The 27,787-nt window shown below is 33.1% G+C and overlaps 2 protein-coding genes across 2 annotated transcripts in view; both read left to right on the top strand.

The window, feature by feature from the left end:
• The window catches only part of LOC143051533 (uncharacterized), a 621,634-nt gene extending 603,838 nt beyond the window's left edge, over nt 1-17,796 (top strand). Inside the window, exons 17-21 of the mRNA XM_076224424.1 lie at nt 1,274-1,545; nt 7,397-7,424; nt 8,368-8,691; nt 9,396-9,695; nt 17,161-17,796. Of these exons, the coding sequence (XP_076080539.1) occupies nt 1,274-1,545; nt 7,397-7,424; nt 8,368-8,691; nt 9,396-9,695; nt 17,161-17,564 (1,328 nt within the window). The 3' untranslated portion in view covers nt 17,565-17,796. The remainder of the gene's footprint in view (nt 1-1,273; nt 1,546-7,396; nt 7,425-8,367; nt 8,692-9,395; nt 9,696-17,160) is intronic.
• The window catches only part of LOC143051962 (uncharacterized), a 467,775-nt gene that overhangs the window by 231,218 nt on the left and 208,770 nt on the right, over nt 1-27,787 (top strand). The gene's annotated exons all lie outside the window — the stretch shown is intronic.

The raw sequence follows: 27,787 nt of genomic DNA, 5'->3' as shown, positions 1-27,787 counted from the left end.
CGGTTGATTTCATTAGACACTAAATTATACCAAGTTTAATTCCCCATTCACAGGTCAGTTACATCTTTTGATTAAACAGTGAGGGTTTTTTTTTACAAAAAAAAGGAACGATAGAAACAAAGTTCCTGTTTTTCGTCATGAAACATCGAATTTGTGAAGAACTTCCTGCTACGATTCCAACCAAAAATACTTTGGAGATGACATCAAACTGCTCATATGATCTTAAAAAGAAATACACTGAAAATAACATAAACATTCTGAAAATATACATTGAGACAATGACCTCAGAGGCTAAATATGGCAAGGAATCAATAACACTTATATTTGAACAGATGTCCAATTGGTTCTTAGTATGCATCACTGGATTCTCATTGCAGATGATGCATAATACATTAGAGGGAAATTGAATGAAATTTGTTTTCTCGTTAAAAAACAGTTCTATATATGAACTAAATATCTGCTTTAAATAAATTGACAATTGATGATTACTGGTGTTGAACTTTTGGAACAAATCAAATCATAAGAAAATCTCTGGAGCTAAAAGTGGAACGATACCAGATGTCAAAAAAGAAAGCATTACCTACTGTTCTTACAAATTACACCAATCAAATGTGCATTTAGTTAAAATTTCACAATAAGATAAGAAGCTATCGGTAAATTATAGTTATAGAAGACATTTTGTATCTTAAGATGCAATTCCATAAACAACAAGTCTTCTGTTGGTTTTCTATTTTTTTTGTATCACAGACACATCATGCATATCAACCAATTTCTATAGGCGACTTAAACTTTGTAATTTGAGAAAGATTAATAGTACATGTACCAGGAATGTCAGAGAGATGTATCATTAAATATCATGTGTAGCGGGCTAAGTATACAGCGTTGTATTACAATTTGTGAACAGTTGCGTTATTCAGTATAAGTATAATATTTTCATCTACTTTCATTTGATATCAAAACTCAGTTTTTATGAATAATGTAAATAAATAAGTTGTATATTGAGAAGATCATTTGACTGCTAGATACAAATTATTGTAAAGTTTTCCAATTATCTATATTTGGGATTATCATCAAATTTTGTCAATATAATGCGGCTATTAACAACTGTCAACTAAAGGGGAGATTTATCTTGCTATAAAAATAGGTTAAACCATTTGCTTAGGAAATATGATAGTTATCCTTGTATAAATATGTTATATGTTGTTAAAGCTGTATGTTTCTGTAGTGTATCTGTAAAGATTTGTCATATATATTTGTTATATATTAATTTAAGGTTTGAGTGAAGATGCATTATCTCAGATTCCAAGTAACACAGAGTTACTTCATCTGTCTGTTAATTGTGACAAACTCATGATACATGATTTAGCTATTCATCTTGATATGGAAGAAACAGAATGGAATGATATGGTAGAGAATTACCCAAGAAATACACAAATGGTCAAGTTTTTAACACTTATTGATTTGAGAGAGAACAATGGCATACGTTTTGGAGATTTGGCCAAAGGCTTAATCGAAATGAAGATAACAACGCATACCTTATGTATGGTAAGCTATGTATGATACTGATAAATTACTCATTTTCTTCATGTCTTTTTCTTCTGTTTTTTTTACCCTCCAACTCACCCCTACAGATTCAGGAGACATGAACAAAATGTCGCTCTTTGTGTTATTTATGTATTTTGTTAAAAAAAACTTATGGTAAAAGATCAATATATGGTAATCAGTTATAATTCTGAATGCAATTGTATCGTCAAGGCCACTTGGATGCAAAATTCACAATAAGAGTAACTTATTATTCAGGTCAATAAATAAGTGTGCTTTAAAACAAGATATATCCGCTTTAGTACAATGCATTTTTATTTTTGGCTACAAACAAAACATATATCTATGTTAACAGTTGTATATATTATATAACAAATCTTGCATATAGTTATCAATGCAAATCTAGAAAATCAAAATTGGAAAAGGACAATTTTTGTTATTTGTAAATTAGTTTACTAAGGCAAATATCAGTTGAAAAATTAAACAAAATATGATTGATGGCATAACATCAAGGATCTACATTATTATTTTCTGTAGTATATGAAAATAAATGATTTTAGGTAATTGAAATAAGTACATTTTTTTATTAATTTTGATATGAGAAGAAGATGCCAAATATTTCTAACAATGAATGTTCATTCTTTTACCTGTATTTGGGTTATTTTTAGACAAGGTGCCATGTTCTTACAACAACTCGTCGGAACAATGGGAAATGATTAATAGTTTGCGTTATTTTCTCAAAATAGTTATTTTATATTTTATTTTCATTATTATATACAGTTTTTATTATTTATAGGTAACATGTTTCAGTAACTGAAAGTGATCTTCAAACCTTTCAAATATCCACTTGGTGTTTGTTAATACTTTGCAATTTTACTTCAACCAAACAGATTAAAATAAAAACATTTTGTCAAGGATTTGTAAGTTGTTACGAAGAGAATAATTTTCTATACTGCCTGAAGGTTTCTGATTTTTAGTTGTAGTATGAAGCAGTTTTTTAGTCTGTCATTTACCCAATGAAAATATGAAGGGATGTGAAGTAAATGTACATGAGACAATATTAATATCAATACATGGTAAAACCCAAATATGGAACGTTTTTATTGTTGTCCTTCATCTTCAAGTCACCATGAGGCATTCAACAATGATCAATATTTCTCATAACTGGTAGTAAGTTCAAGTTGACCCTTCGCATCGGTTTGAGCAGAATTCATGGTTAAATGTCATACAAAGCTACATCAACCTTTACATGCTTCACTGAGAGGAATAATTTGATATTTGTTTGCTTTAAGCTTTTTATATCTTTTGTCAAACGAAGTTGGGGAAGGGATATAGTGTTTCATCTGTCCATCACAAAGTTAAATTCAATCTATCTAGTTTAAACATATTAAGTTTATTTATAGTGGAATGGGAAACAAGTTATAGCAACTTATTTTAATCCCTGTCCACTTTGCAGGTGCGAGTGCTATTAGCCTCTTCTCTTGAGTGTCTTTTACGTGCAAGGGATATGGCTCTCTCTCAATACGGGTCAGCCATTTATCGCCCCCTTCCAATGGACTATCATCGTTTCTCAAGATCATACTCACAAACGGTGTCAAGGGAGAGCCGAACATTCACTCCCTGAAATGTTCTCCCCGTAACGGGGATACAACCAGGAACATTTGTGTTAGTAGTCCGATGCACTTACCACTACACTACGGCTCTCCATCTATCTGTGGAAGTATAAGTCATAGTTCATAAGATTTTGTTCATAGATGCGTCTTGAATAACCAAGGGGTCCTTCTAAAAATAAGGTTATCGTGACCTACATTTCACATGAGTGACTAGTTAAAGTTTGTGTTTGAGTCCATATCTGAGATACAACTCGTGGAGAAATAATATTTTGTCAGTAGATGCATCTGTAATAGTCAAAAAATATGTCATCTTGACATAAAATTAATTGATGAGTAAATGAGGTGAAAGGCTGCGTTTAAGTTTATATCTGAGATGAGGAATACAAATATTTTGTCAGTAGATGCAACTTTGATAGTCACGAGTTTCAAAATCAAGTCTTGAAAATGAATAAGATGATATTCCATTTCATCAACTGCACTTAAAAGATATTCGATTTCATAAACTGCATAATTAAGATATATTTTATAGCATTATCATAACTAATTGGATTGGACCAATTCTGGCAATTGAGGATTAAAGTCAACTCAATATACAGATTGTTTATATAATATTTTGCACTTGTTTTTACACCAAAAACCTCCGTATTTCCGACCCACAAATTTGGTGCATGCACCAATTAACTCTCTTGTAACTTATTGTTTTCATTTTTTACAGCACTCGGTCGATACTATCAGTCAGTATCATCAGTTTAGTAGTCAGTACTTTGGTATTGACATGATTTATAACAAACGTTTCTGAAGTTGTCTGTTTATAATTTTTTTAAATATAAAAATAAAACATATGCTAACTCCCTCAGGCAAAGTTTGCTTTAGATGGATTTGGCTATTTTTTTTGGGGTATATAAATCTTCAACTGTGTCAGTTCTTATCCATTCTTGGCTTTTAAATATGAGGCTTCTAGCTGGTTACTGATAACGGTAAATCCAGGAAAGTTCTTCCAAGTCATGAAAATTATTACATGTTGTTTTCATTTTGTATGGGTAGTGAATGGTCAGTTACCAATTCGCTATTAGGTGATGCCTCATTCCTTGATATAATTTATCAACAGATTATATAGTAGTTACATGGCGACTGGAACAGAATCTGATAACCCTTCTTCTGTTGCACATATGCTATCAACCATGGTTTAAAATGAGGTTCGCTTTGCTCAGTCTTTAGTTTTAGTGTATACTTGTTGGTCTTTCGTAATTTTTTGCTTTTGCCATGGCTTTGTCAGTTTATCTTCGATTTAGTTTTGATTGTCCATTTTGGCATTATCTGCCCCTTATTCTCTTAAGTGCAAGGAAAAGATTCAAAGTTAGATAGCAGTCATACAATACTCAATCCATGGAGACACAAGTCACGCTTTTCGTTAAGATGGTTTGAATTTTTAATAGACTTTGGCAGAATTGTGTTTACAATTATTTTGAGTTGTTGCCACATGGATTTATCATCCTTATAGTAAGAGATCTTGAGGGGACAGACATATCATTATAAATGGTTTTTATTCCTGTAAATTAATTGTCCATTAAGGATTAAAAACACTCGAAATTTCCTCATTTCAGTTCTCAAGTATATAAATAAGCATTGACACAACCTTTTCATATATATGGTGTTAATGCTTAAACCAGTTTCATAATTGATAATTATTGCATTGGCTTTCCAAAGATTTTGGTTTAAGCTCTACTATTAAGTTGAATAGCAAGGCTGATGTTTTCAATACTCTAATGCGTTTATTGTTAATATTTTGAAAACAGTTTAAAAATAATTGGCACAGTCCATTTATTTATGTTTTAACAGGATTTTCGAAGGAAAAATCGGGACTGATTTGGGGATGTACAGCGGGCGGGTGGTCGGGAGGACGGCTGCCAAACAGTGTCCGTTCAATTACATGAAAACCCTTTGACAAATCTAGATATGTTGTTTCATGTGACTAAATGAAGGTCAAGTTCAATGTTCACGATTTTAGCTTTTCTCGTTGTTGAATTATCGCCCTTTCCTAAGAATTCAACTTTTGTTGAAATACTTCTAAATTACTCCATTTCTGTTCAAAGGGAAATAACTCATTTTTTAAAAGATTTTCAAACCATATTGTATTAATGATAAATGACATTTTTTTTTTTTTTTTGTCTTTTCTTTGGTAAATTGTTTGAAGAATTTTGTTGTAGGTTTGTTTGTTTATCTGTATAAACTAATTTTCTGAATGCTATATATATATATTTGTTTTGATAAAGTGAACTCCTTTAACTAGATAATTATCTTTATATTAAAGGATATATATCCACCATTTTCTACATTTGAAAATGCCTGTACCAAGTCAGGAATATGACAGTTCTTGTCCATTCGTTTTTGATACGTTTTGTTATTTGATTTTGCCATGTGATTATGGACTTTCCGAATTGATTTTCCTCTAAGTTCAGTATTTTTGTGATTTTTTCTTTTTTCATTACATTACATTGTGTAGATAAAGTTGTTGACATGGATTGATAAGTTGCAGATCTATATTAGTTTGTGACAAATGAAAGAAATAATATTTGGAACTATTAATTATATTTGATTAAAATTTGAAAATAGATATACATTGTGTAACATCATATCTAATTTAAGTGGTTAAATCATATCTAATTTTACAGAACTGTTTGTTTTATTAGTTAAACAATTTCTGTTCAAATGGAAATAACTCAAACTTGTTCCATGAACCAGTAATGATAACATTAAGTGTATGGATTCTGTTCAATTGGAAATAACTCAAACTTGTTCCATGTACCAGTAATGATAGAATTAAGTATATGGATTCTGTTCAATTAATTTTCGTCATTAGTTGTCAAAATTTCTTTTAAAACTATTTTTTAAAGTCATGTGTGTTATGAAGGTAGATGTCACAGTTGTTATGTGGTATTTTATTTTTGTTGTGTGTGTTATTTTTTTATTTTTACATGATCCTGTCTGGGACTCAGATTTAAAAACATCTTCATTATTAATTAGATACTAATCCAGAGCTCCAGATAAGCTGCGTATTTGCGTGATCACGCAATACAAATGATAAAAAATCCAATGCAATTGTCCATTGCAGGGTTCAATAACCTAATTAATTCAAAGGAAAACCCAATTATATTCCAAAACCATGAGTTCTCAACCCTTTTATTGGCTACCATTTGCGTTATTTACCCTTATCTGTTGCATAAACTATTTTTTATAATATTCATAATTGGAAATTTCCTTTCGTTCTAAAAATAGATCCCTGCATCAAGTAGCTGAAAGGGGTCCCTGTTAGAGTTTTCCGTTGCTCAATAGGTACACGTGTTTTTGAAAACATTTCAATCTTCTCTGCGTTTATCCAATTAGTGTGTGTCATGAAGTCATATTTTTTTCGCATTGCTCGGGATTTAACATACATTGAATTAAAACAAAAGTGAATGTCCGGTAAAAATATTGAATAGAAGCATATTTTCTGCTTCTTTTGAAAAGCTTAGGGAAAGGTACAAGACGAGTGCCTGTGAATACACATATCCGTTTTTTTTACAGTTTATAAGAGTAAATACAAAACTGGCAGAAGGTTTGGAACGGAACACAAATTAAACCTACAATTGCTTCTCAGTCAATACACCAAATAAAACAGCTAGCAAATAACCTTATAAACCCTAAACCAAATAAAACAGCTAAACAAAGAAAGAAACATATTTAAGATGGAAAAAAATCTGGGGTTGATATTGCCTAAATATTCAATATTGTGTTGATGAAAAAACCCAATACATTAAGAAGCTTGGTGATGAAAAACCCAATTTGATATTAACATGAGGGGTGAATTGGAATTGATAATGCAATTAAAAAACTTTATCACCCAATTATATAAGAAAATGGTGGGTAAAAAACCCAATTTGTGAATTCTTATCTGGAGCTCTGTTAATCTATTTCAAATATTCAATCACAATCCAAATTCAGAGCTGTGTTAAGCTTAAATGTTGTATCAATACTTGCTCAACTGTTCGACCTCTGCAGGAAAAGCCGGTTTGCTGTCACTCTAAAAGCCTTTTGTCTAAGCATATTGTTTAAGTATGATTTCTTGTTTAGAAGGGGAAATGCTTCATTCCTTTAGCTCGTCTGTTGACAATGGTCTAATATAAACATTGTGTAACATTTGCAAAAGCTGTTGCCACTTAGTCATTGTAAACAATTTAATGTCTGATATTAATTGTTTACAGATGCGGAGGAGAAAACAAGTGATGTCTAGTAAGTAATTAGAACTATAAAGATATTTACATCAGGCTTCTTTCACTCGAACATGATTATTAGTACTTTTATTGTCCCCTCTCCAAACAGATTTGTAGAAGATATTTAGTGGTTTGTCTTTGTGATTGTCAAACATCTGTAAATCATAGATCACTCATCAGTTGATGCAATATGTTAAATGACGAAAGTTCACACATATATAAAATTGCCTTAACCTTTGTTTTTCACATGCATGGTATTGATTAAGTTTTTCGTTTATGTTTACAAAGTTCCGTACGTTCAATTGTATTTATACATCCCTTACATTGAAATGTTTTAGTTTGAGCATTCCCGATGATGGTACACCCAGAGTTAGTTTCTGACATTTCCTGGATTTTCTAACATATTAAGTTTAACTGTGTAACGCATGTAACGTGCATTTGTTGTTAATCAACATATTCAATGAACTTGATTTTGAGCACTTATTGTTATGATTTTATGCTGTTTGTATTGATTGCACCATTTTGCATTTATGGTCCATACTATTTTGCCAAACACATTGAAATGGTACAATTATAATTTAAATTTGCACCAAAGAAGAAATTCATTACTTTTGAGTGATGCATGTGATACTTCAATTTTGCTTTTACTTTGGTCCTGCAACTCTTCTAAGTGGGAAAGCTACTTACGAGTCTATATAACAACTATAGGTCACCGTACGGCCTTCAACAATGAGCAAAGCCCATACCGCATAGTCAGCTATAAAAGGCCCCGATTAGATCTAAATATTATATTTAAATATATGTTTCTTGTGCTGAAAAAAAGGCCAGCAGCATTGTAACATCATAAAACAGAGTTAAAAAAATGTAGTTTTTAGTGTTCGGAAATACTTTATAGAAAAAAATCCTCCAAATGTTTACCTAATTTCTATTTTTGGCAGCATAAACATTTGTTTTTCATACAGATATTCCAGACGATATCTTAGATTCAATTCCTACAGATGAAATATTAGATAACATATCACCACAGATTGGTAAAATGGTCTTTCAACTAGGAACAGAACTTGGATTGTCCATAGCAGATTTAGAGAATATAGATAAATGCAATTGTGACTTGACTGCCCAGAGTAAGGAAGTCTTATTTACTTGGAGGAGAGACAAATTAGTACGACCTACAATACGTGTCCTTGAACAAGCTTTGGTAAATAGTAGAAAAGGTGCACGGTGTTTAGAGGAGGTTGTAAAGAATGTTCATCCGAAAACACTGAGAGCTGTAGAAACAGTAACAGGTAATACTATTTCAAAGTGGGTAAACATTTTATATGTCTGTAAGTCTTTTCAATAAGATAAACTATACGATCCATCAAACATAAAATATTGTTCGTACTAGCTTTGAAAAAAAAATATTATCTTACCTAGAGTAAATTAATAACAATTATTGGTGTTTTTTTTTCGTATAGTAACTTACATAAAAAAAAACAATTAAACAGAAAACATTTGAACTCATTACAAAAAAATCAATCAAAACTGAAAAGCTGCTAGAATCGGTACAGGCTGTGTTTAGCCTTTGAAAGATTTATTAGTATCATTATTTAGCATTGATCACAATTGTTTATTTGCCAAACACTTTTTCAAATTTCTCTGAATCTACAAGATAACATTTATGGAAATTCACAAACTATGAACATTTGCTTTGTATGCATCAGTCTCTTTGCCTTCCAAAAAAATATGCAGACAGTGCCCTTGTTAACATGTCTGTGTTATCTGTTGGTTGCATAATACAATAAGAGAACATTTTAATGTAAAGATACAGTTTTAAAGGAATTTTCCTTATTTACTCTAACATTGCATAAGAATAAGAGAAAGAACATGTTAATGTAAAGATACAGTTTTAAAGGAATTTATATTCTTATTCACTCCAACATTGCATGCCATATGTGAAAAAAAGTCATACACTAATGATCTAATGAATAATAAATCTGTTTGATTACAGATAGAATCAAAGATAATGCAGATAGAATCATACAGAACATACAAACCAGCCAAATTTTAGATCATATGATGACACATCTGGTGATATCAGTAGATGACAGACGTCGTATTGAACAACATGCTGGACAAGATGATCAGAACAAAGCATTGCTGGATATTGTGAGCAAGAGGAGGGAACCTGCCTACAGTGTTTTTATTGATGGATTACGTATTCATGGATACGAAGATATAGCTAATGATTTGAAATGTGCTTCAGAGAAAATGGGCCCAAGTACAACATCAGTAACTGATGAGTATAAAGGTATAGTTAGCTTGATTTGTATACACTTACCAGGTTGGTTTTGTTCTGTTACTTTGATACTTTGGCACATTTGGATTTAAAACACCACCACTGACAATATACAAAGCTACTTACTTCCAGCCCAAGGGTCTGAAATGGTCTTAATTGCCAGTCGTGACCTAACTGAAAGCTATTCGTCCTTCACAGCAGATTGGGATTTAAGTTTTTGTCTCACCTTGACAGAGTCAAAAAGCGAGGTATAGATATGCTGTTTCCGAAGGCGACGGCGGCGTTGGCGTCATCATTTGAATTAGTTTGAGATCAGGTCTAGTTAGAGTCGATGCCACTGCTGGTGGAGATTTATTTCCCCGCGAGGGTATCACCAGCCCAGAAGTCAGCACTTTTTTGTGTTGACATGAATAATGTTTGATATGGTTATATATAAAAATTAACTGTTTACAAAATTTAAAATGTTTGAAATATTAAGGCTTTTCTAACTCAGGCATAGTTTACCTTATCTGTATTTGGCAAAACTTCTAGGAATATTGGTCCTGAATGCTCGTCAACTTTGTACTTAATTTGGATTTTTTTACTTTTTTTGATTCGAGCTTCACTGATGAGTCTTTTGTAAATGAAACGCGCGTCTGGCATTTATACACAATTCAGTCCTGGTATCTATGATGAGTTTATTTATCTCTGTTTCTATCAGTAAATAATACAAAATTCGGTGGCTATGTTGAATGAATCTATCCCATCGAACTTTAGATAAAGGATACTACAGATACAGTTAAGTCTGCCTTATATCTGGACTTACATCTAGAAATTGACAATGACGGTCAGTTGAAAACAAAACTCTACGACAAAAGAGATGATTTCAGCTTCCCAATTGTGAACTTTCCATTTCTGTGTAGCAACATTCCAGCAGCGCCTGCATACGGAGTACATATCTCCCTATTGATACGGACGCCATCACAAGTTAGTTTACCGTAATGGAATAACCGTTTCACAGATGATATCGGACATGTTCCTTATGTCGTTGTTACAATACCATTCCTTTTTCACAAATTTGACTTACCGAAAAAGACCATTTACCGGATTTTTAATAACATAAGCAACACGACGGGTGCCACATGTGGAGCAGGATCTGCTAACCCTTCCAGAGCACCTGAGAACATCCCCAGTTTTTGGCGGGGTTCGTGTTGCTTTGTCTTTAGTTATCTCTGTTGTGTCTTCTGTCTGTTCTTTTTTGTGTGTTTGTATTTTTATGTTTGGCCATGACATTGTCAGTTTATTTTCTATCTATAAGTTTGACTGTCCCTCTGGTATCTTTATCCCTCTTTCATGGTGAGCGACTTGTGGTAGTTCATTGATATTTATGGGTAACTACATATGATATTTGGTATGGCAGTTGTATAATCATTGGCTTATCTCATTTCCATGGAGATTATTTGGCTCCGCCCCATCAGTCATGGTACTTTTGAAGTTTATATGTATTAGTTGGGGATAAGCTTAGTTTAAGGTGAACCCCTTATGTTAAGTATATTTGGTATGCAAATTTATTGGCATTTGCAAGTCTCAATCCCCTCATTCCTTGACTTTGAAACGTTTGCATAGTTTACAAGTTAATGTTTGTGTTTATGTTTGTTTCAATGGAACAACTTATTATAAGTCAATGCTATTTGGAATGCACTTGTATTAGCATTGGCACATCTCATTTCCATGGATATTGTTTAAACATGTACTGTCAGTCATGGTTCATTGGCTTTGAATATTTGCATATGTTACATGTTAAAGTATTTGCATTATCAAAATTACAAATAGGCGAGACATATCTCTGTGAAAACAGGTTATATTTACAGAAATACTTTTTGTCGTTTCATTGGGATCTGGTTTCTGAATCGCCATTTTGCACTCTTTTCTAGCTCACCTGGCCCACAGGGCCAAGTGAGCTTTTCCCATCACTTGGCGTCCAGCGTCCGGCGTCGTTAACTTTTACAAAATCTTTTCCTCTGAAACTACCAGGCCAAATTTTACCAAACTTGGCCACAATCATCATTGGGGTATCTAGTTTAAAATATTTATCCGGTGACCCGGTCGACCAACCAAGATGGCATCCATGGCTAGAAATAGAACATAAAGGTAAAATGCAGTTTTTGGCTTAATACTCAAAAACAAAAGCATTTAGAGCAAATCTAACATGATGTAAAATTGTTCATCAGGTCAAGATCCATCTGCCCTGAAATTGTCAGATGAATCGGACAACCTGTTGTTGGGTTGCTGCCCCTGAATCGGTAATTTTATGGACATTTTACTGTTTTGGTTAATTGTCTTGAATATTATTATAGATACAGATAAACTGTAAACAGCAATAATGTTCAGCAAAGTAAGATTTACAAATAAGTCAACATGACCGAAATGGTCAGTTGACCCCTTTAGAAGTTATTGCCCTTTATAGTCAATGTTTAACCATTTTTCGTAAATCTTAGTAATCTTTTACAAAAATCTTCTCCTCTGAAACCACTGGGCCAAATTAATCTAAACTTGGCCACAATCATCATTAAGGGATCTAGTTTGAAAAATGTGTCCGGTGATCCGGTCAACCAACCAAGATGGCCGCCATGGCTAAAATAGAAACATAGTGGTAAAATGCAGTTTTCGGCTTATAACTCAAAAACCAAAGCATTTAGAGCAAATCTGACTGAGGTAAAATTGTTTATCAGGTAAAGATGTATCTGGCCTTAAATTTTCAGTTGAATCGGACAACCCGTTGTTGGGTTGCTGCCCCTAAATTAGTAATTTTATGGACATTTTACTGTTTTGGTTAATTGTCTTGAATATTATTATAGATACAGATAAACTGTAAACAGCAATAATGTTCAGCAAAGTAAGATTTACAAATAAGTCAACATGACCGAAATGGTCAGTTGACCCCTTTAGAAGTTATTGCCCTTTATAGTCAATTTTTAACCATTTTTCGTAAATCTTAGTAATCTTTTACAAAAATCTTCTCCTCTGAAACTACTGGGCCAAATTAATCTAAACTTGGCCACAATCATCATTAAGGGATCTAGTTTGAAAAATGTGTCCGGTGATCCGGTTAACCAACCAAGATGGCCGCCATGGCTAAAAATAGAAACATAGTGGTAAAATGCAGTTTTCGGCTTATAACTCAAAAACCAAAGCATTAAGTGCAAATCTGACTGAGGTAATATTGTTTATCAGGTAAAGATATATCTAGCCTTAAATTTTCAGTTGAATCGGACAACCCGTTGTTGGGTTGCTGCCCCTAAATTGGTAATTTTAAGGAAATTTTGCTGTTTTTGGTTATTATCTTGAATACTATTATAGATAGAGATAACCGGTAAACAGCAATAATGTTCAGAAAAGTAAGATTTACAAATAAGTCAACATGACTGAAATGGTCAATTGACCCCTTAAGGAGTTATTGTCCTTTACACTAAATTTTTAACAATTTTCATAAAATTTGTAAATTTTTACTAACATTTTACACTGAAACTACTGGTCCAAGTTCATTATAGATAGAGATAATTGTAAGCAGCAAGAATGTTCAGTAAAGTAAGATGTACAAACACATCACCATCACCAAAACACAATTTTGTCATGAATCTATCTGCTTCTTTTGTTTAATATTCACATATACCAAGGTGAGCGACACAGGCTCTTCAGAGCCTCTAGTTGTTATTATTTGTGAATTCTTCTTCGTCTGTTATCATTCTTAGTATTCCCGGTTGTGTTTTATCCACAATTTTCTTTCTTTTTACACTCTGGTATTCCACTTTTCAAACACTGCAAAACCAATATGGGAAAAGGTTACATTTTTACCTACGCAACATATGAAAAAGTTGAAAATTTCAAAAATTTAAATTATATGAAAGATTGGGGTAATATAACCCCAGTAGCACCCCTTATCAAATAAGTATTGATGTGCCTCTTGTGTTTAGAAAGAACTAATAAGCAAATAAAATGATATCAAGAAAATACATTGTCCTATTTATTTGGATTTACAGTCAAAAACTTGGATCCAGATTACTTCCATGTATACATCCACTTCAGTGATGTCTTGCTCATCTCGCATAGTTAAGGAAGATGTAAGGTCGAGCTTCGGTTGACTAAAATAAACAACTTTGGTATTTTTGATGCGTTTTGTTATTTGATTTTGCCATGTGATTATGGACTTTCCCAATTGATCTTCCTCTAAGTTCAGTATTTTTGTGATTTTACTTTTTAAATCTATGCAAAGCAAATAATATTTAAAAGGAATATCAAAGACTTGTCGCCCCAGAGTGGGAATACAGAAAATTATAATGGTAATAGAAATGCATCCCAAGTATTTTGTTTGTGTCATTTCTGTGTGCGTACAAACCCTCATTTTAGCCCCGTGCCATTGCCCTTGTGTGTTTCCGTTGCTTTCAGACAAACTACATTCTTGGTATACATCAATTAATAGTTTGTTTTGCTTTCTTATCTTTCAATTGCAAATGTACAGTAAGTATATATAGAACGCAAGTAAATTGTAAATATTAAAGATTGTCCAACTATACTATGGATATTTTGACCTTCATATTTTTCATCACTTTGCGTCCGGCGTCGTCGTCGTCTTCCATCGTCGTTAGCTTTTACAAAAATCTTCTCCTCTGAAACTACTTTGCCAAATTTAACCAAACTTGGCCACAATCATTATTGGGGGATCGACTTCAAAAACTGTGTCCGGTGACCAGTCCAACCAACAAAGATGGCCGCATTGGCTAAAAATAGAACATAGGGCTAAAATGCAGTTTTTGGCTTATATCTCAAAAACCAAAGCATTTAGAGCAAATCTTACGGGGTAAAATTGTTTATAAGGTCAAGATCTATCTTCTGCGAAATTTGCAGATGAATCTGACTGCCCGTTATTAGCTTGCTACCCCTGAATTGGTAATTTTAGGGAAATGTTGCTGTTTTGGGTTATTATCTTGAATAATATTATAGATAGAGATCAAATGTAAACAGCAATAATGTTCAGCAAAGTAGGATTTACAAATAAGTCAACATGACCAAAATTGTCAGTTGACCCCTTAAGGAGTTATTGCCCTTTATAGTCAATTTTTAACCATTTTTCGTAAATCTTAGTATTCTTTTACAAAAATCTTCTTCTCTGAAACTACTGGGTCAAATTTAACCAAACTTGGCTACAATAATCATTCAGGTACATAGTTTAAAAAATATATCCGGTGACCAGGGCAACCAACCAAGATGGCTTCCATGGCTAAAAATAGAATATGGGGATAAAATGCAGTTTTTGGCTTATATCTCAAAAACCAAAGCATTTAGAGCATGGGGTAAAATTGGTAATCAGGTCAAGATCTATCTGCCCTTAAATTTTCAGATAATTCAATCAACCCGTCGTTAGGTTGCTGTCCCTGAAATGGTACATTTAAGGAAATTTTGCCATTGTTGGTTATTATCTTGAATAATATTATAGATAGAGATAAACTGTAAACAGCTATAATGTACAGCAAAGTACGACCTAAAAATAAGCAAGGAATTATTGCCCTTTATAGTCAATTTTTAACAATTTTCATAAAATTTGTAAATTTTTACTAACTTTTTCCACTGACACTGTAACTACTGGGATAAGTTTATTACAGATAGAGATAATTGTAAGCAGCAAGAATGTTCAGTAAAGTGAGATGTACAAACACATCACCATCACCAAAACCCATTTTCGTCATGAATCCATCTGTGTCCTTTGTTTAATATTCACATAGACCAAGGTGAGCGACACATGCTCTGTAGAGCCTCTAGTTTAAACAGTTATCGATCTTTAAAATTATTTTCAATGTAAATAAAATCTTTAAAATTTTGACCATTTCGGAGAGTGTAATGGGTCTGGATATGTTCCTAAATGTCGATAGACTGCTCTTCATCTTCTCGTCACCCAGAATTGTGACTAGGATGTAACAATATGTTACAATAAGTGTAAAGGTTCACTGTTTGTCCTATTTTCCGACCGTAGTAAATTCTTTTCTATAATTGGGCATTCTTTTGGCAATACAGGATGTATAGATAAGCAGCCACTCCCAGTCAGAATTGGGATATATCTGATGTCTCGTGTAAAGATAATGCCACACACTGCATGATAATAATCCTTGGAATAACTCTATAATGTCCTTATGTGACCTGTTGTGGGGATTAATGTTTGTCCAGTTTAAAACAAAAGTATAACTATAATACCGAACTCCATTAAAACTGACAAAATCAAACGTGATCAACAGATTTACCCTCATTTTCAGTGGCAGTTAATTGAGTTCCCTTCATCACTGATTGATTCTTTAGTACAGGACCTACCTATTGTATTTATTGTCAATTCGTTCTCATCTTGGACATGCATGGACTATTTGCCACTGGACAATAAGCAAATATACAATAAAATTCCCTCTTGAGTGAATTGATTTTTATTAGATAGCTAAAGTAAAGCAACATATTGCACAGTTGAGGATTGTCTATATATAGAATCATTATATATCTTTTCCATTTTGTTATACTCAAAATAAAAACCAGACATAAATAATACCGGAATAATGGGGTGACACACATAAAAGGTGTAGGACTTATGGGGATTAAGGAATGTCGAGCCGACCTCTGTTTAACACCTTTATTCAATGCGATGAACAGTCATGACAGTATGGTTCAAATATGTTTGCTAACAGTTCTTGTTTGATTTTGAAGCCTATATTATCTTTGTCAATATGTAGTACCATGCTGCTTCAGGTGGAGCCTATATTATCTTTGTCAATATGTGGTGCTGTATTAGTGCCACGCTGCTTCAGGTGAAGCCTATATTATCAGACGAGACATCATTATATCTATAGCTGGGAAACGTACTGAAATAAACTTGGTTACAGTCCTCACTAGTGTGTTGCTTTTCGTTCGTTAAAAATGTCATTTTCTTTAAACTATTCGTATCTCTACACCATACAAATGTTGTCCAGTCCTAAATAATGGACCAAAGATATTAACCTATGTAATGGATGAATCGGCAATACAGATTAGTCGGACAAAACCAAACAAAACCATTTCAAAGCAACAGAAAAAGAAAAAAAAATATAGTTCAGTAATTGTCTTGTCTATCATTGTGTTTCTTGATCATCTAACAACTTAGTATTATAACAGTGTAATCATTTGTAATTTATGTCATGGTTAAAGTATTTACAGGAACATTTATGAAGTTGTTACATTGTGTACTGTATAGTTCAGTCATAAATCACTTTCAATAATGATCTTCTGGACAAAGTAAATGCTTTTGAAATACATCTTTGTGCATTCATTAGTTGAAAGTCAGTGTTGACACTCATATTCTAAATAAATCACCCAGTGTTATTTTGTTTTATACCACACTATACCATGATACCAGGTTATTTTTATTATAACCACCTTGTGATTACTGGAAATCTTATATTAAATGAAATATTCTATATTTTTGTAGGATTACCAGATAGGACGGTTCCATTGTTTAAAATTCGTCTGCAAAAAAATTATTCAAACATCATTACCAGTGTAAAGCATGATACAATAGTAGATCATTTGATATCATGTGCGGTATTGACAATTGGTGATTGTCAAAAGATAAATGCGTGTCCATCACAAGAGCAAAAGAATAGACAGTTAATGGACACACTTTTGCATGGAAATGAAAATGGATTTACCGAATTTCTCAACGCTGTACGAAATGACTCAGCATATACAGATCTAGCAAATAGAATAGCATCCACAGAAGTTACAAGCACAGATAGATCAAATATTCAGAGTTGCTACAATATAGATAAAAGGAAATATGAGCATGTACACGATACAACAACCCTGCTGCCCAAAAAAACTAAAGAGAATTAGAGGCGAACACTTGTTCAGGGAAATATCCTTTTGGATAAAACTGTTGTTCATGTTTACTATACAACATGGGTTTTGGTCAAATTTAACATGTCATGCTACCATTGTTGTTTTTTTTTTTTTTTTTTATTCTGTAATTTTAGCACTATTAGTCGGTAAGTAGTGTCTTCTACTTGTTTATATCTGTATGTATTTTTGATGAGTACTTATGTAAATAAATAAATAAATAAATGTTTTTGTTCTAATTTATTGGCCAAAAAATCAAAGCAACATCAACACGTTAGACCTGACAGGCCAACCTATCACAGCAACGTCGACACGTTGAAGCTGACAGGCCAACCTATCACAGCAACATCGACACGTTGAACCTGACAGGCCAACCTATCAAAGCCACATCGATACGTTGAACCTGACAGACCAACCTATCACAACAACATCGATACGTTGAACCTGACAGACCAACCTATCAAAGCAACATCGATACGTTGAACCTGACAGACCAATCTATCACAAAAAAGCAGCGTATAAACCATAGAGTAAAATGTAAAATAACAAAAATACCGAACTCAAAGAAAATTCGAATCGGAAAGTTCCTTATCAAATGGCAAAATCCAAAGCTCAAGCAATTAAACCGAATGGAAAACAACCGTCATATATTCTTACTTGGTACATGTTTTTCCTTATGTCGAAAATGGTGGATTAAACCTGGCTTTATAGCTAGCTAAACCTCTCACTTGTATGACATACGCATACAATTCCATTATATTGACAAAATTTGTGAACAAAACAAACAGACATAAGGTAAAAATGTAAAAAATAGGGGTACATCGGTCAACAATGTGTTATATTGTTATTCACCTTAAAAATATAAGAAATCAAAAACAAAAAAAACAAAACATTTCTTTGCAAATGATCGATTTCAAGTTATACATAGGTGAAAGATACCAAAGGCATATTCAAACTCATAAAGTCGGACACAATCTGACAAAGACATGGCCAAAAAAGATGACAAAAAGTCAAACAACAGTATACAAAACACAACATAGAAACCAAGACTGAGCAGCACAAAGCCTACCAAATACAGTGAAATGATAGAACTTTGATTGAATATCTCTCTTTTTATATGTTAGGTAAAATTGCATTTTTATGCCCCCGCCGTAGCTGAGTGGGCATTAAGTTTTGCCCTTGTCCATCTGTACATCCGTACGTTCGAACGTCCCAAAGTTGGTTTCCCTTCTCTTACTTTAGTTTGCCTCTACCAAATGTTATGAAACTTATACACAATGCTCATTACCACAAAACACAGATCATGTTTGAATTTCTGTGGCGTCACTTTAACGGTTCTAGAGTTATACCCCTTTAAAAATGAAAGAATTGCTGAATTTGTATACGCCCGTTTACGGGACGTATTATGGTATACCGTTGTCCGTCTGCTCTTATGTCCGTCCGTCGTCAACATATCATGTCGGACATTAACTCAAAAACGCTTTAACCAATTTGCATAAAACGTTGGTGAATTGTTTATATCTATTGACGTGAGCTCCCTATCGTCTGTCGTCGTCGTAAACTATTTCAAGAATCTTCTCCTCTGAAACTACTAGGCCAAATACTTCCAAACTTTAACTGAATGTTCCTTAGGGTATCTAGTTTATAAATTGTATCCGAAGTTTTGATCTATCAACAAACATGGTCGCCATTGCTAAAAATAGAACATAGGGGTCAAATGCAGTTTTTGGCTTATATCTTAAAAACGAAAGCATTTAGAGCAAATCTGACATGGGGTAAAAATCTTTAATGACAATTTTTCACAATTTGTTCATCATATTTGCTAACTTTAAAAAATCTTCTCCTCTAAAACTACTCAACCAAATTCAACCAAACTTCAACTGAATGATCAGTAGGGTGTATAAAATAAAGTTTTATTTTCTATTTCGTCAAAAAACATGGCCGTCATGGCTAAACATAGAACACAGGGTAAAATGCAGTTTTAGGCTTATATCTCAAAAACTCCAGCATTTAGAGCAAATAAGACAAGAAAGTTAAAGTATTTATTAGGTCAAGGTCTACCTGTCCTGAAATTTTCAGCCGAATTGGGTAACTGGTTTTTCAGGTATAATGCCCCTGAATTGATGATTTTAAAGAATTTTTGCAGTTTTTGGTTATTATCTTGAATATTATTATAGATACAGATAAACTGTTAATAGCAAAAATGTTAAGCAAAGTAAGATCTACAAATAAGTCGATTTGACCAAAATTGTCACTTGACCCCTTCAGGAGTTATCGCCCTTTAAAGACTTTTTTCACAATTTGTTCATCATGTTGACTACTAAAAAAATCTCCTTTGAAACTGCTATATCAATTTAGCCAAACTTAGGCTAAATGAGTTTCAGAGTATCTAGTATAAATTTTATATTTTATTTCCTTGTATGTCAAGAAACATAGCTCCTATGGCTAAAATAGAACATAGGAGAAAATGATTTTTTTTTTTTGCTTTTGAAGAAAAAAGGACGATTCAAAAAACATTTAAATCAATTGAAAAGCCAAAATAATCATTGATGAGAGATTTAACCAAAAAAATTAAGGTGAGCGATTCAGGCTCTTGAGAGCCTCTTGTTTTATAAATTCTAGATTTTATATAATAATAGAATTTAGGTTTCCAAGTTACGTGGTTTTATTCATAAAAAAGGGGGATTTTCCACATTTCGGAAAATAACCTAAAAAATGCTTTCAGCAGTTCTCATGACACTTTAATGCATTGTTAATATCTTTTGATGTAAGCTCCCTTTAGAAGTTTATAAATTGTAGTTATTTAGAGTCTGACAACAGATTTACTCAGAAATCTTAAATTGAATATAAAATCAATTCATATTATATAAACATTTCAAGTTGTTTGACTACATTTATTCAGAAACCTATAATATGTCAAATATTTAATTACAATCCAAATTCAGACCTGTATCAAGCTTGAATATTGTGTCCTTTTTTGCCTCAACTGTTCAGGAGTTGACCTCTGTGGGCGTATCCTGCTGCGCTCAGCGGAGCAGTTTACTCGTTTCTGTTCTCTAACTTTAGTTTTTTGCAGATGAAGCATTTTTGGTTGCGTCACTTTTACTGTTCTAGAGTTATCCTCCTTCACAAATGGAAAAAATGTATTTTTGGTTTCCAATCTCCTACTTTAGTTTGCCTCCACCAAATGTTCTTACACTTATACACAATACTTATTACCACAAAACTCAGATCAAGTACAACTTTGGGTAGCGTCACTTTTATATAACTTTATATGATATGCAAGTGGGAGCATCATCTGTGTCCCATGGACACATTCCCCATTTATTAAGAAAGGTCTAGTAAAAGGTGCTTGAAAAGGAATACTTTAACAAGTACATAATTGACAAAAATATCCCATATGAAATAACCTGAGTAACTCACATGCATCATGTTTATCAGTAAAATTTAAATCATCGAATTCATCTGGAGTTTTGATAAATTCACATTTGAGGATCATACGAAACATGGTAGTAATATATCTCGGCTACAATACAAGAAATAACAGGTATTCTTTTCTCCCTTTTTGGAGATACAAATTTGAGACATGCATAGAAATTGTATTTCTCCAAGGGTTGGCTTTTTATGGCGTCCCTCCCCTTTTAAAAATCCTTCATCTGCACCTGATCCTAATGAATGCTTGCATCTCCTTTATATCAATGAATTCGAAATTAAGCAAAGTGTATCGAAAATGTCTTGATTTTCTGCTTGCTTCTTCTTCTTTCTGCAACTTCCTCCTGTGATTAGGAGCACATCGATTGCTTAATTATTCACAGTGGGCTTATATTACTTGGTTGAATAGTTAAAAATCACTTTGGTATTTTACAGTATAAAACGCAATTGCATATTTAAAAGACGATGGGCTTATATTACACGGAAGATAATGAATGTTATTCACTTTGTTATTTCGTTTTACTCCGAAGTTTCTTATAGTCTAAAATCTAAAATGTTCCTGATTGACTTTATGACGATAGTAAAACCGTGGTCTGACACTGTATTGCTATTGACAGAGATATATAAATATGACTTCCAACTAAAATCTATTGAATCCTGATGCGTTAACATATCTTATATGATTGTTTACAAACGTGCATACTCACATCGCACATGTATATTGCTCTCAGTAAAAGGGATGTACTTCTGTCAGAATGACAGCTTTAACAGAGTAATTATGAAGAACGACAAAAATCAATACAGCTTATTCCTTTTACGTAAATCTTCACGAATGGTTAATGAATTAAATGACAAATGTGGTCTATATATCAACTCGCCTTCCTTGTCGATTAAGACGGAAGTCGAGTGCACCTGCCACCTGCCAGGTTCGAAATAAAAACCTCAGTGTTGCCAGATGGTAGATGAACTTCTTAGTTGCAAAATTCATCAAAGACTCTCAAAACAGTTGAGAGGTCAAATACGATTACGGAAGACCTGATATATCAGCTGCAATTTTACACTTTTAAATCGTAATTATCAAACTCGCATTTTTTTCCCTTCTTGAAAAATTGCAATAATAAATTCATGCCATAATATCTGAATTTACAGTACTTATACTTATGGATAACAACACATTCAAACAGTACTTGACTACACGACACAACACATAACTTTAGCCGAAATGAAGTGATCAATACAAAAAATTAAAGCAAAATAAACCAATAAAATGATCAATAAAATTGATTACTTCATTAAGCTTAAAATCGAACCCTTAGTTATCTTCAAGTTTGTACACATCATTGACTTTTAAATATTTATGTTTGTTCGTGCTTAATGTTATAACATCTATAACACTCTGACGTCAAACAGGCGACTCTACAGTAAAGTTGATTGGAAACTGTTAGTTTAAACATATTTATTTATAGTGGATTAGGAAACAAGTTGTGCAACTTAGTTAAGTCCCTTTCCACTTTGCGGGTGCAAGTGCTGCTTTGTAGCGGCATTAGCCTGCTCTTTTTCGAAATGTACAAGGGTGTATTTTACGCACAAGAGATATGGCTCTCTCCTAACACGGGTCAGCCATTTATAGACGGACTATCATCGTTTCCTCAAGACCATACTCGCAAATGGTGTCAAGGGAGAGCCGAAAATTCAGTCCCTGAAATTTTCATCTCGGATCGGGAATCGAACAAGGAACGTTTGTGTTAGTAGTCAGATGCACTAACCCCTACACCACGGCTCTCTTATTTATGTACTGGCATATTGGTATTAACCATATGTGAATTCTTAAAAATTCTAAATAATTTCTGGATAATTTTAAATCTCGGTCATCAGTATTTTTGTGAATTTGCTTTTGTTTTTGTTACATTTGATAGATGCTTGTTTGTGCTGTTTTGTTAACTATTTTTTTTTTTGGTTGTAATTGAGATTGCTGACTGCTGTACCCTTATTTCGACAAGTTTTCCTATGATGTCTATTTTGTTCGCACATCGTTGTAAATATATTAAAATTTTATGCAAATGTCATACAAGTGAGAGATTTAGGGCTATAAAACCAGGTTCAATCCACCATGTTCTACAACTGAAAATGCCTGTGCCAAGTCAGGAATATGACAGTTGTTGTTCATTCGTTTGATGTGTTTTATAATTTGATATTGCCATTTGAAATTCTCGGAGTTCGGTATTTTTGTGATTTTACTTTTTACATAGTAGGAGTACACATATTGCTTATAGTCATTCGATTTTTGATAACGTATCTGAACTCTTGTTAAAAGAGAGACGAAAGATACCAGAGGGACAGTCAAACTTATAGATTTAAAATAAACTGACAACGCCATGGCTAAAAATAAAAAGGCAAACCGAAAAATAATACCTCTAAAAGACACAACATAGAATAATAAAGACTAAGCAACACGAACCCACCAAAAACTGGGGTTGATCTCAGGTGCTCCGGAACGGTAAGCAGATCCTGCTTCACATTCGGCACCCATCGTGTTGCTTATGTAATTGAAATGAATATAAGAGTGCAAAACCTCTCACTTGAAGGACAGTCGCAAATTCCATATATTGACAACGATGCGTGAATAAGATGTCACCAATGCATGTAGGGGTACAACAACAACACGAACCCCACCAAATGGTAAAGTTTGTTTTTCATCTATTTTTTTTAATTTATTTTGTAATTAACATTTACCCAATGTGGAATGCTGTTCCCCTATTTTTGACATACCTATTTTTTCTGTCTGTTTTGTTCAAGCACCGTTGTCAATATAATGGAAGTTTATACGACAGTAAGAAGTTAAGGTAGCTATAACGCCAGATTTAGATCACAAATATCTACTGTATAAAATATCTGTACCAAGTAAGGAATATGACCATTCGTTTGACATGTTTGATGTGATTTTGCTATTTGATGAAGGAAATTCCGTTTTATGTCTAATGTGACCAGTGTTATAAATGTATATCAAAACTGAGAATACCAAATATAGACAGCCACTTATATCAGGACACACCTTGCTCGGTTTTTTGGAGGCAATAGTATAAACAAGGAAAAAGATTCCAATCAAAATGTCATTTATTAAAAACGACGATCAAAATTATTTACAACAACAGGGGAGTTAATCTTACAAATGGTAACATTTAAATGCCCCTGATTTAACTCCCCTGATAAAAAGCCAGCCTACAAAAAAGGTGGCGTACAAAAAAGGCAAGGCCGTGTACAAATAAAAAGCCAGCCTACAAAATAGGTGGCATACAAAAAAGGGCCATACAAAAAAGACAAATAAATTAAAATAGGCCACTAACAAAAGGTGGCGTATAAAAAAAAACAACATAACCACGATCAACAAAGTGGTAAAATATCATATTAATAAAGAAAATAAATTTAAAAACAAATTATAAAACCCACCTCGTTTATACAAGGTGGTAAGTTATTGGGGTAGGTGGTGGGATCAAAAATTGTCCAGAGAAATTTTTGCGAACTTTCTTGTCGCAGATAAATTTTTACGTCACAACATATCTGTTATTTGATTGGTTGGCTAAATATAAAAATTAGATAATTCTATAATATACACTTAGTTCAAATTGACTGTTTAATTCAAATAGAAATTGTCCACATAGACATAAATGAATTTATTAAATAAATTAGATTTTATGTCTAATGTGACCAGTGTTATAAATGTATATCAAAACTGAGAATACCAAATATAGACAGCCACTTATATCAGGACACACCTTGCTCGGTTTTTTGGAGGCAATAGTATAAACAAGGAAAAAGATTCCAATCAAAATGTCATTTATTAAAAACGACGATCAAAATTATTTACAACAACAGGGGAGTTAATCTTACAAATGGTAACATTTAAATGCCCCTGATTTAACTCCCCTGATAAAAAGCCAGCCTACAAAAAAGGTGGCGTACAAAAAAGGCCAAAGCGAATTCAGCTTTACCTTAAAGATGAATGAGCCCACGCCATCCAAGGTGTGTCTTGAGTTCTAAAATATTATTTTAACTTTTGAAATCAGACCACAACCAATTGACACATATAATCACATATAACTTTAAGAATATACTTCACAAATAACTATAAAAAATACTACACATATATGTTTTTGTAACTATAAACTAACAATAAAGGAAATGTTACATCAAACTAACATGACTTTGACCATTGTTAGCCTTTATGAGCAGGCAAATCCTGGCCTCAACAGTCTGTATGACATATATATCTTATATCTGTATATATAATACTATATTGCACGTTAGGCTTAATAAACCTTGAATGTACATGATGTATTTTCACATGAGGAATTGAACATTAATAGTATCACTTTCGAGCCGCCAGCACACACTCAATGAGTTTGATTCGAAATACATACATGTATGAATGAAATAAAATATAACAATACATGAACATGATTAAAATATTGATAACTCACAGGTCTATTAATACATAAAAATGTATACACATACTTGTAAAATTTCGAGCAGGCAAATCCTGACCTCAAAGTCAATACAATTTCTTAACAATATACTACCTTTAATGGTTTATTTAGACAATAACTAATCATGAAAAATAATCAAAATGGCGACTAGGCATATCCTAACATCACCTTCTGACTTAATATTTGACTAGTGAACATCAGCACATTACATGCGAATAGATTCAATTCTAATATATCTTTGCAAAGCATTTGAATTCCAGCGACCCAACTTTTGAATTAATTGCTCAGAATAGCCTAGGCTGGCAGCATTAGTTGCTGCACCTATACGAAAGCTGTGTCCCTTGTATTGAGTAGGATTTAAACCTATAAAAGTAATTAACTTTTTCATCTGTTCTGCCACAAAGTGTGCAGATACATATTGCCCATTGGTATGTTGAAATAATGGGCCCGTCTTATGCTTGAAAGTGTTCACAAAAGCATATAATGTATTCACAGGACAAATTCTAGGGGAGCTTGGCAATGCTGACAAGAAAATTGTTACTGGTTTGTTAGTTTTGTTATTTTTAAAAAACCTTAGTGTTAATTCAACACCCTTTAATATTCCCTTTTCCCAAGTAAACAAAATATCTTGACGCTGAAGTACTCTCCCTATAGACTGTTTTGATCTTACAACAAGCTCTCCAAGCCTAAAAAAGCCATTAAACGCTACCAAAAATATAGTTTTTAGTAAAAGTTGATGAACATGAAGTCTGACTACTGATGGTAAGTTTATGATCATCTTGTCAAGGATTGCTTTTGTAATTGGTAGTCTTGCATCTGCAGATGGGGTTAGATTTTCACAACCTTTCAAAGCTTTGCGAATAATGAATAAAGCTGTAGGGTCCTGAATGTTTAACATTTTATGTACATAACTTAAAGCAGAAATATGTGATGCTATTGTAGCAGGTTTTAAACCTTTAGTGAACAAATTGCCTATAAAGTTAGCAACTTGAGCTAGCTGAAGCGGCAGAGAGATCTGTTGGTGACCCAGGAATTCAATTAACTTTTGCCATGTTTTTTGGTATGAAGCTTTGGTAGAGGGTGTCAAGGCTGAATTTATTAAATGTTTGGCTTCATCAGTCAAATCTCCAACAAATGTTGGGGAACAAGTATTGGACTTTGTTCCAACCATGGTGCTGCCTTCAGTGCTTTCTGAAATTGTAAACGTGAAAGGCTATCAGCTATAATATTTGTTTTACCCGGAATGTGTTTAGCTTTGAATAGAATGTTGTATTTTAAGGCAACAGCAACCAGACGCCGAACTAGTTTCATTAAGATTATGTCTTTACATGTTTGTTTGTTGATGATTTGAACAACTGCCATGTTGTCAGACAAAAACAATACTTTGGTGTTTTGAATGTGTTCGCCCCATAATTCAAGTGCAAGCACAATAGGAAACATTTCCTTTGTTGCTATTTGATGGTGTTCCAGATGTTTTGGCCAAGCCATTGCAAACCATTTATAACCCATAACACCTGCAAAACCTAGAGAACCAGCTGCATCAGTATACAATGATAAACTGTCAGAAGAAAGCCATTTATCAGCATAAAAAACTGATTTTCCATTAAAATGATCAATAAAGGATTTCCAAATACCAATATCTGCTTTAGACTCTCTAGTTAGTCTAATATAATGACACGGATGAGAGACTCCTATTGTGAGGTCAATAAGTCTTCTCAGGAATGCACGGCCTGGACAAACTACGGTACAGGCAAAATTGAGGAGACCAATTAAGGATTGTAACTGCCTTAGAGTAACTTTCTTCCTCCTAGAAAATTCATGCAATTTTGCTTGAATTTTTTCAATTTTCTCTTGTGGTAGCCTACATTCCATTATATTAGAATCTACCTCTATACCGTAAATGGTTATGACAGTTGTAGGTAAGACTGTTTTTTCCTTTTTTATGGGAATACCTAGTCGATTACATAACTGAATAAAAGTTTGCAAATCTTGGTTGCATTTTTGTGATTGAGGGGGACCAACAAATAAAAAATCATCTAAAATATGTGACATGCCACCTGACCGATATTTTGACTGCATTATCCACTGTAATGCTACACTTAAAGTCTCAAAAGTTTTTGGGGCACTACTTGCACCCATTGGAAGACATTTATCATAGTAGAAAAACCCATTCCAGTTAAAACCTAAAAGATTGTAGTCAGATTTCTGTATCGGGATAATGCGAAATGCATTTTCAACATCGGTTTTAGCCATTTGACAGGATTGACCATATGATTTGACCAATTGAACCACATTATCAATAGA

The sequence above is a fragment of the Mytilus galloprovincialis genome, chromosome 11, assembly GCF_965363235.1.
Source record: "Mytilus galloprovincialis chromosome 11, xbMytGall1.hap1.1, whole genome shotgun sequence".
Lineage (NCBI taxonomy): Eukaryota > Metazoa > Mollusca > Bivalvia > Mytilida > Mytilidae > Mytilus > Mytilus galloprovincialis.
This window is presented reverse-complemented; position numbering and strand designations above follow the sequence as displayed.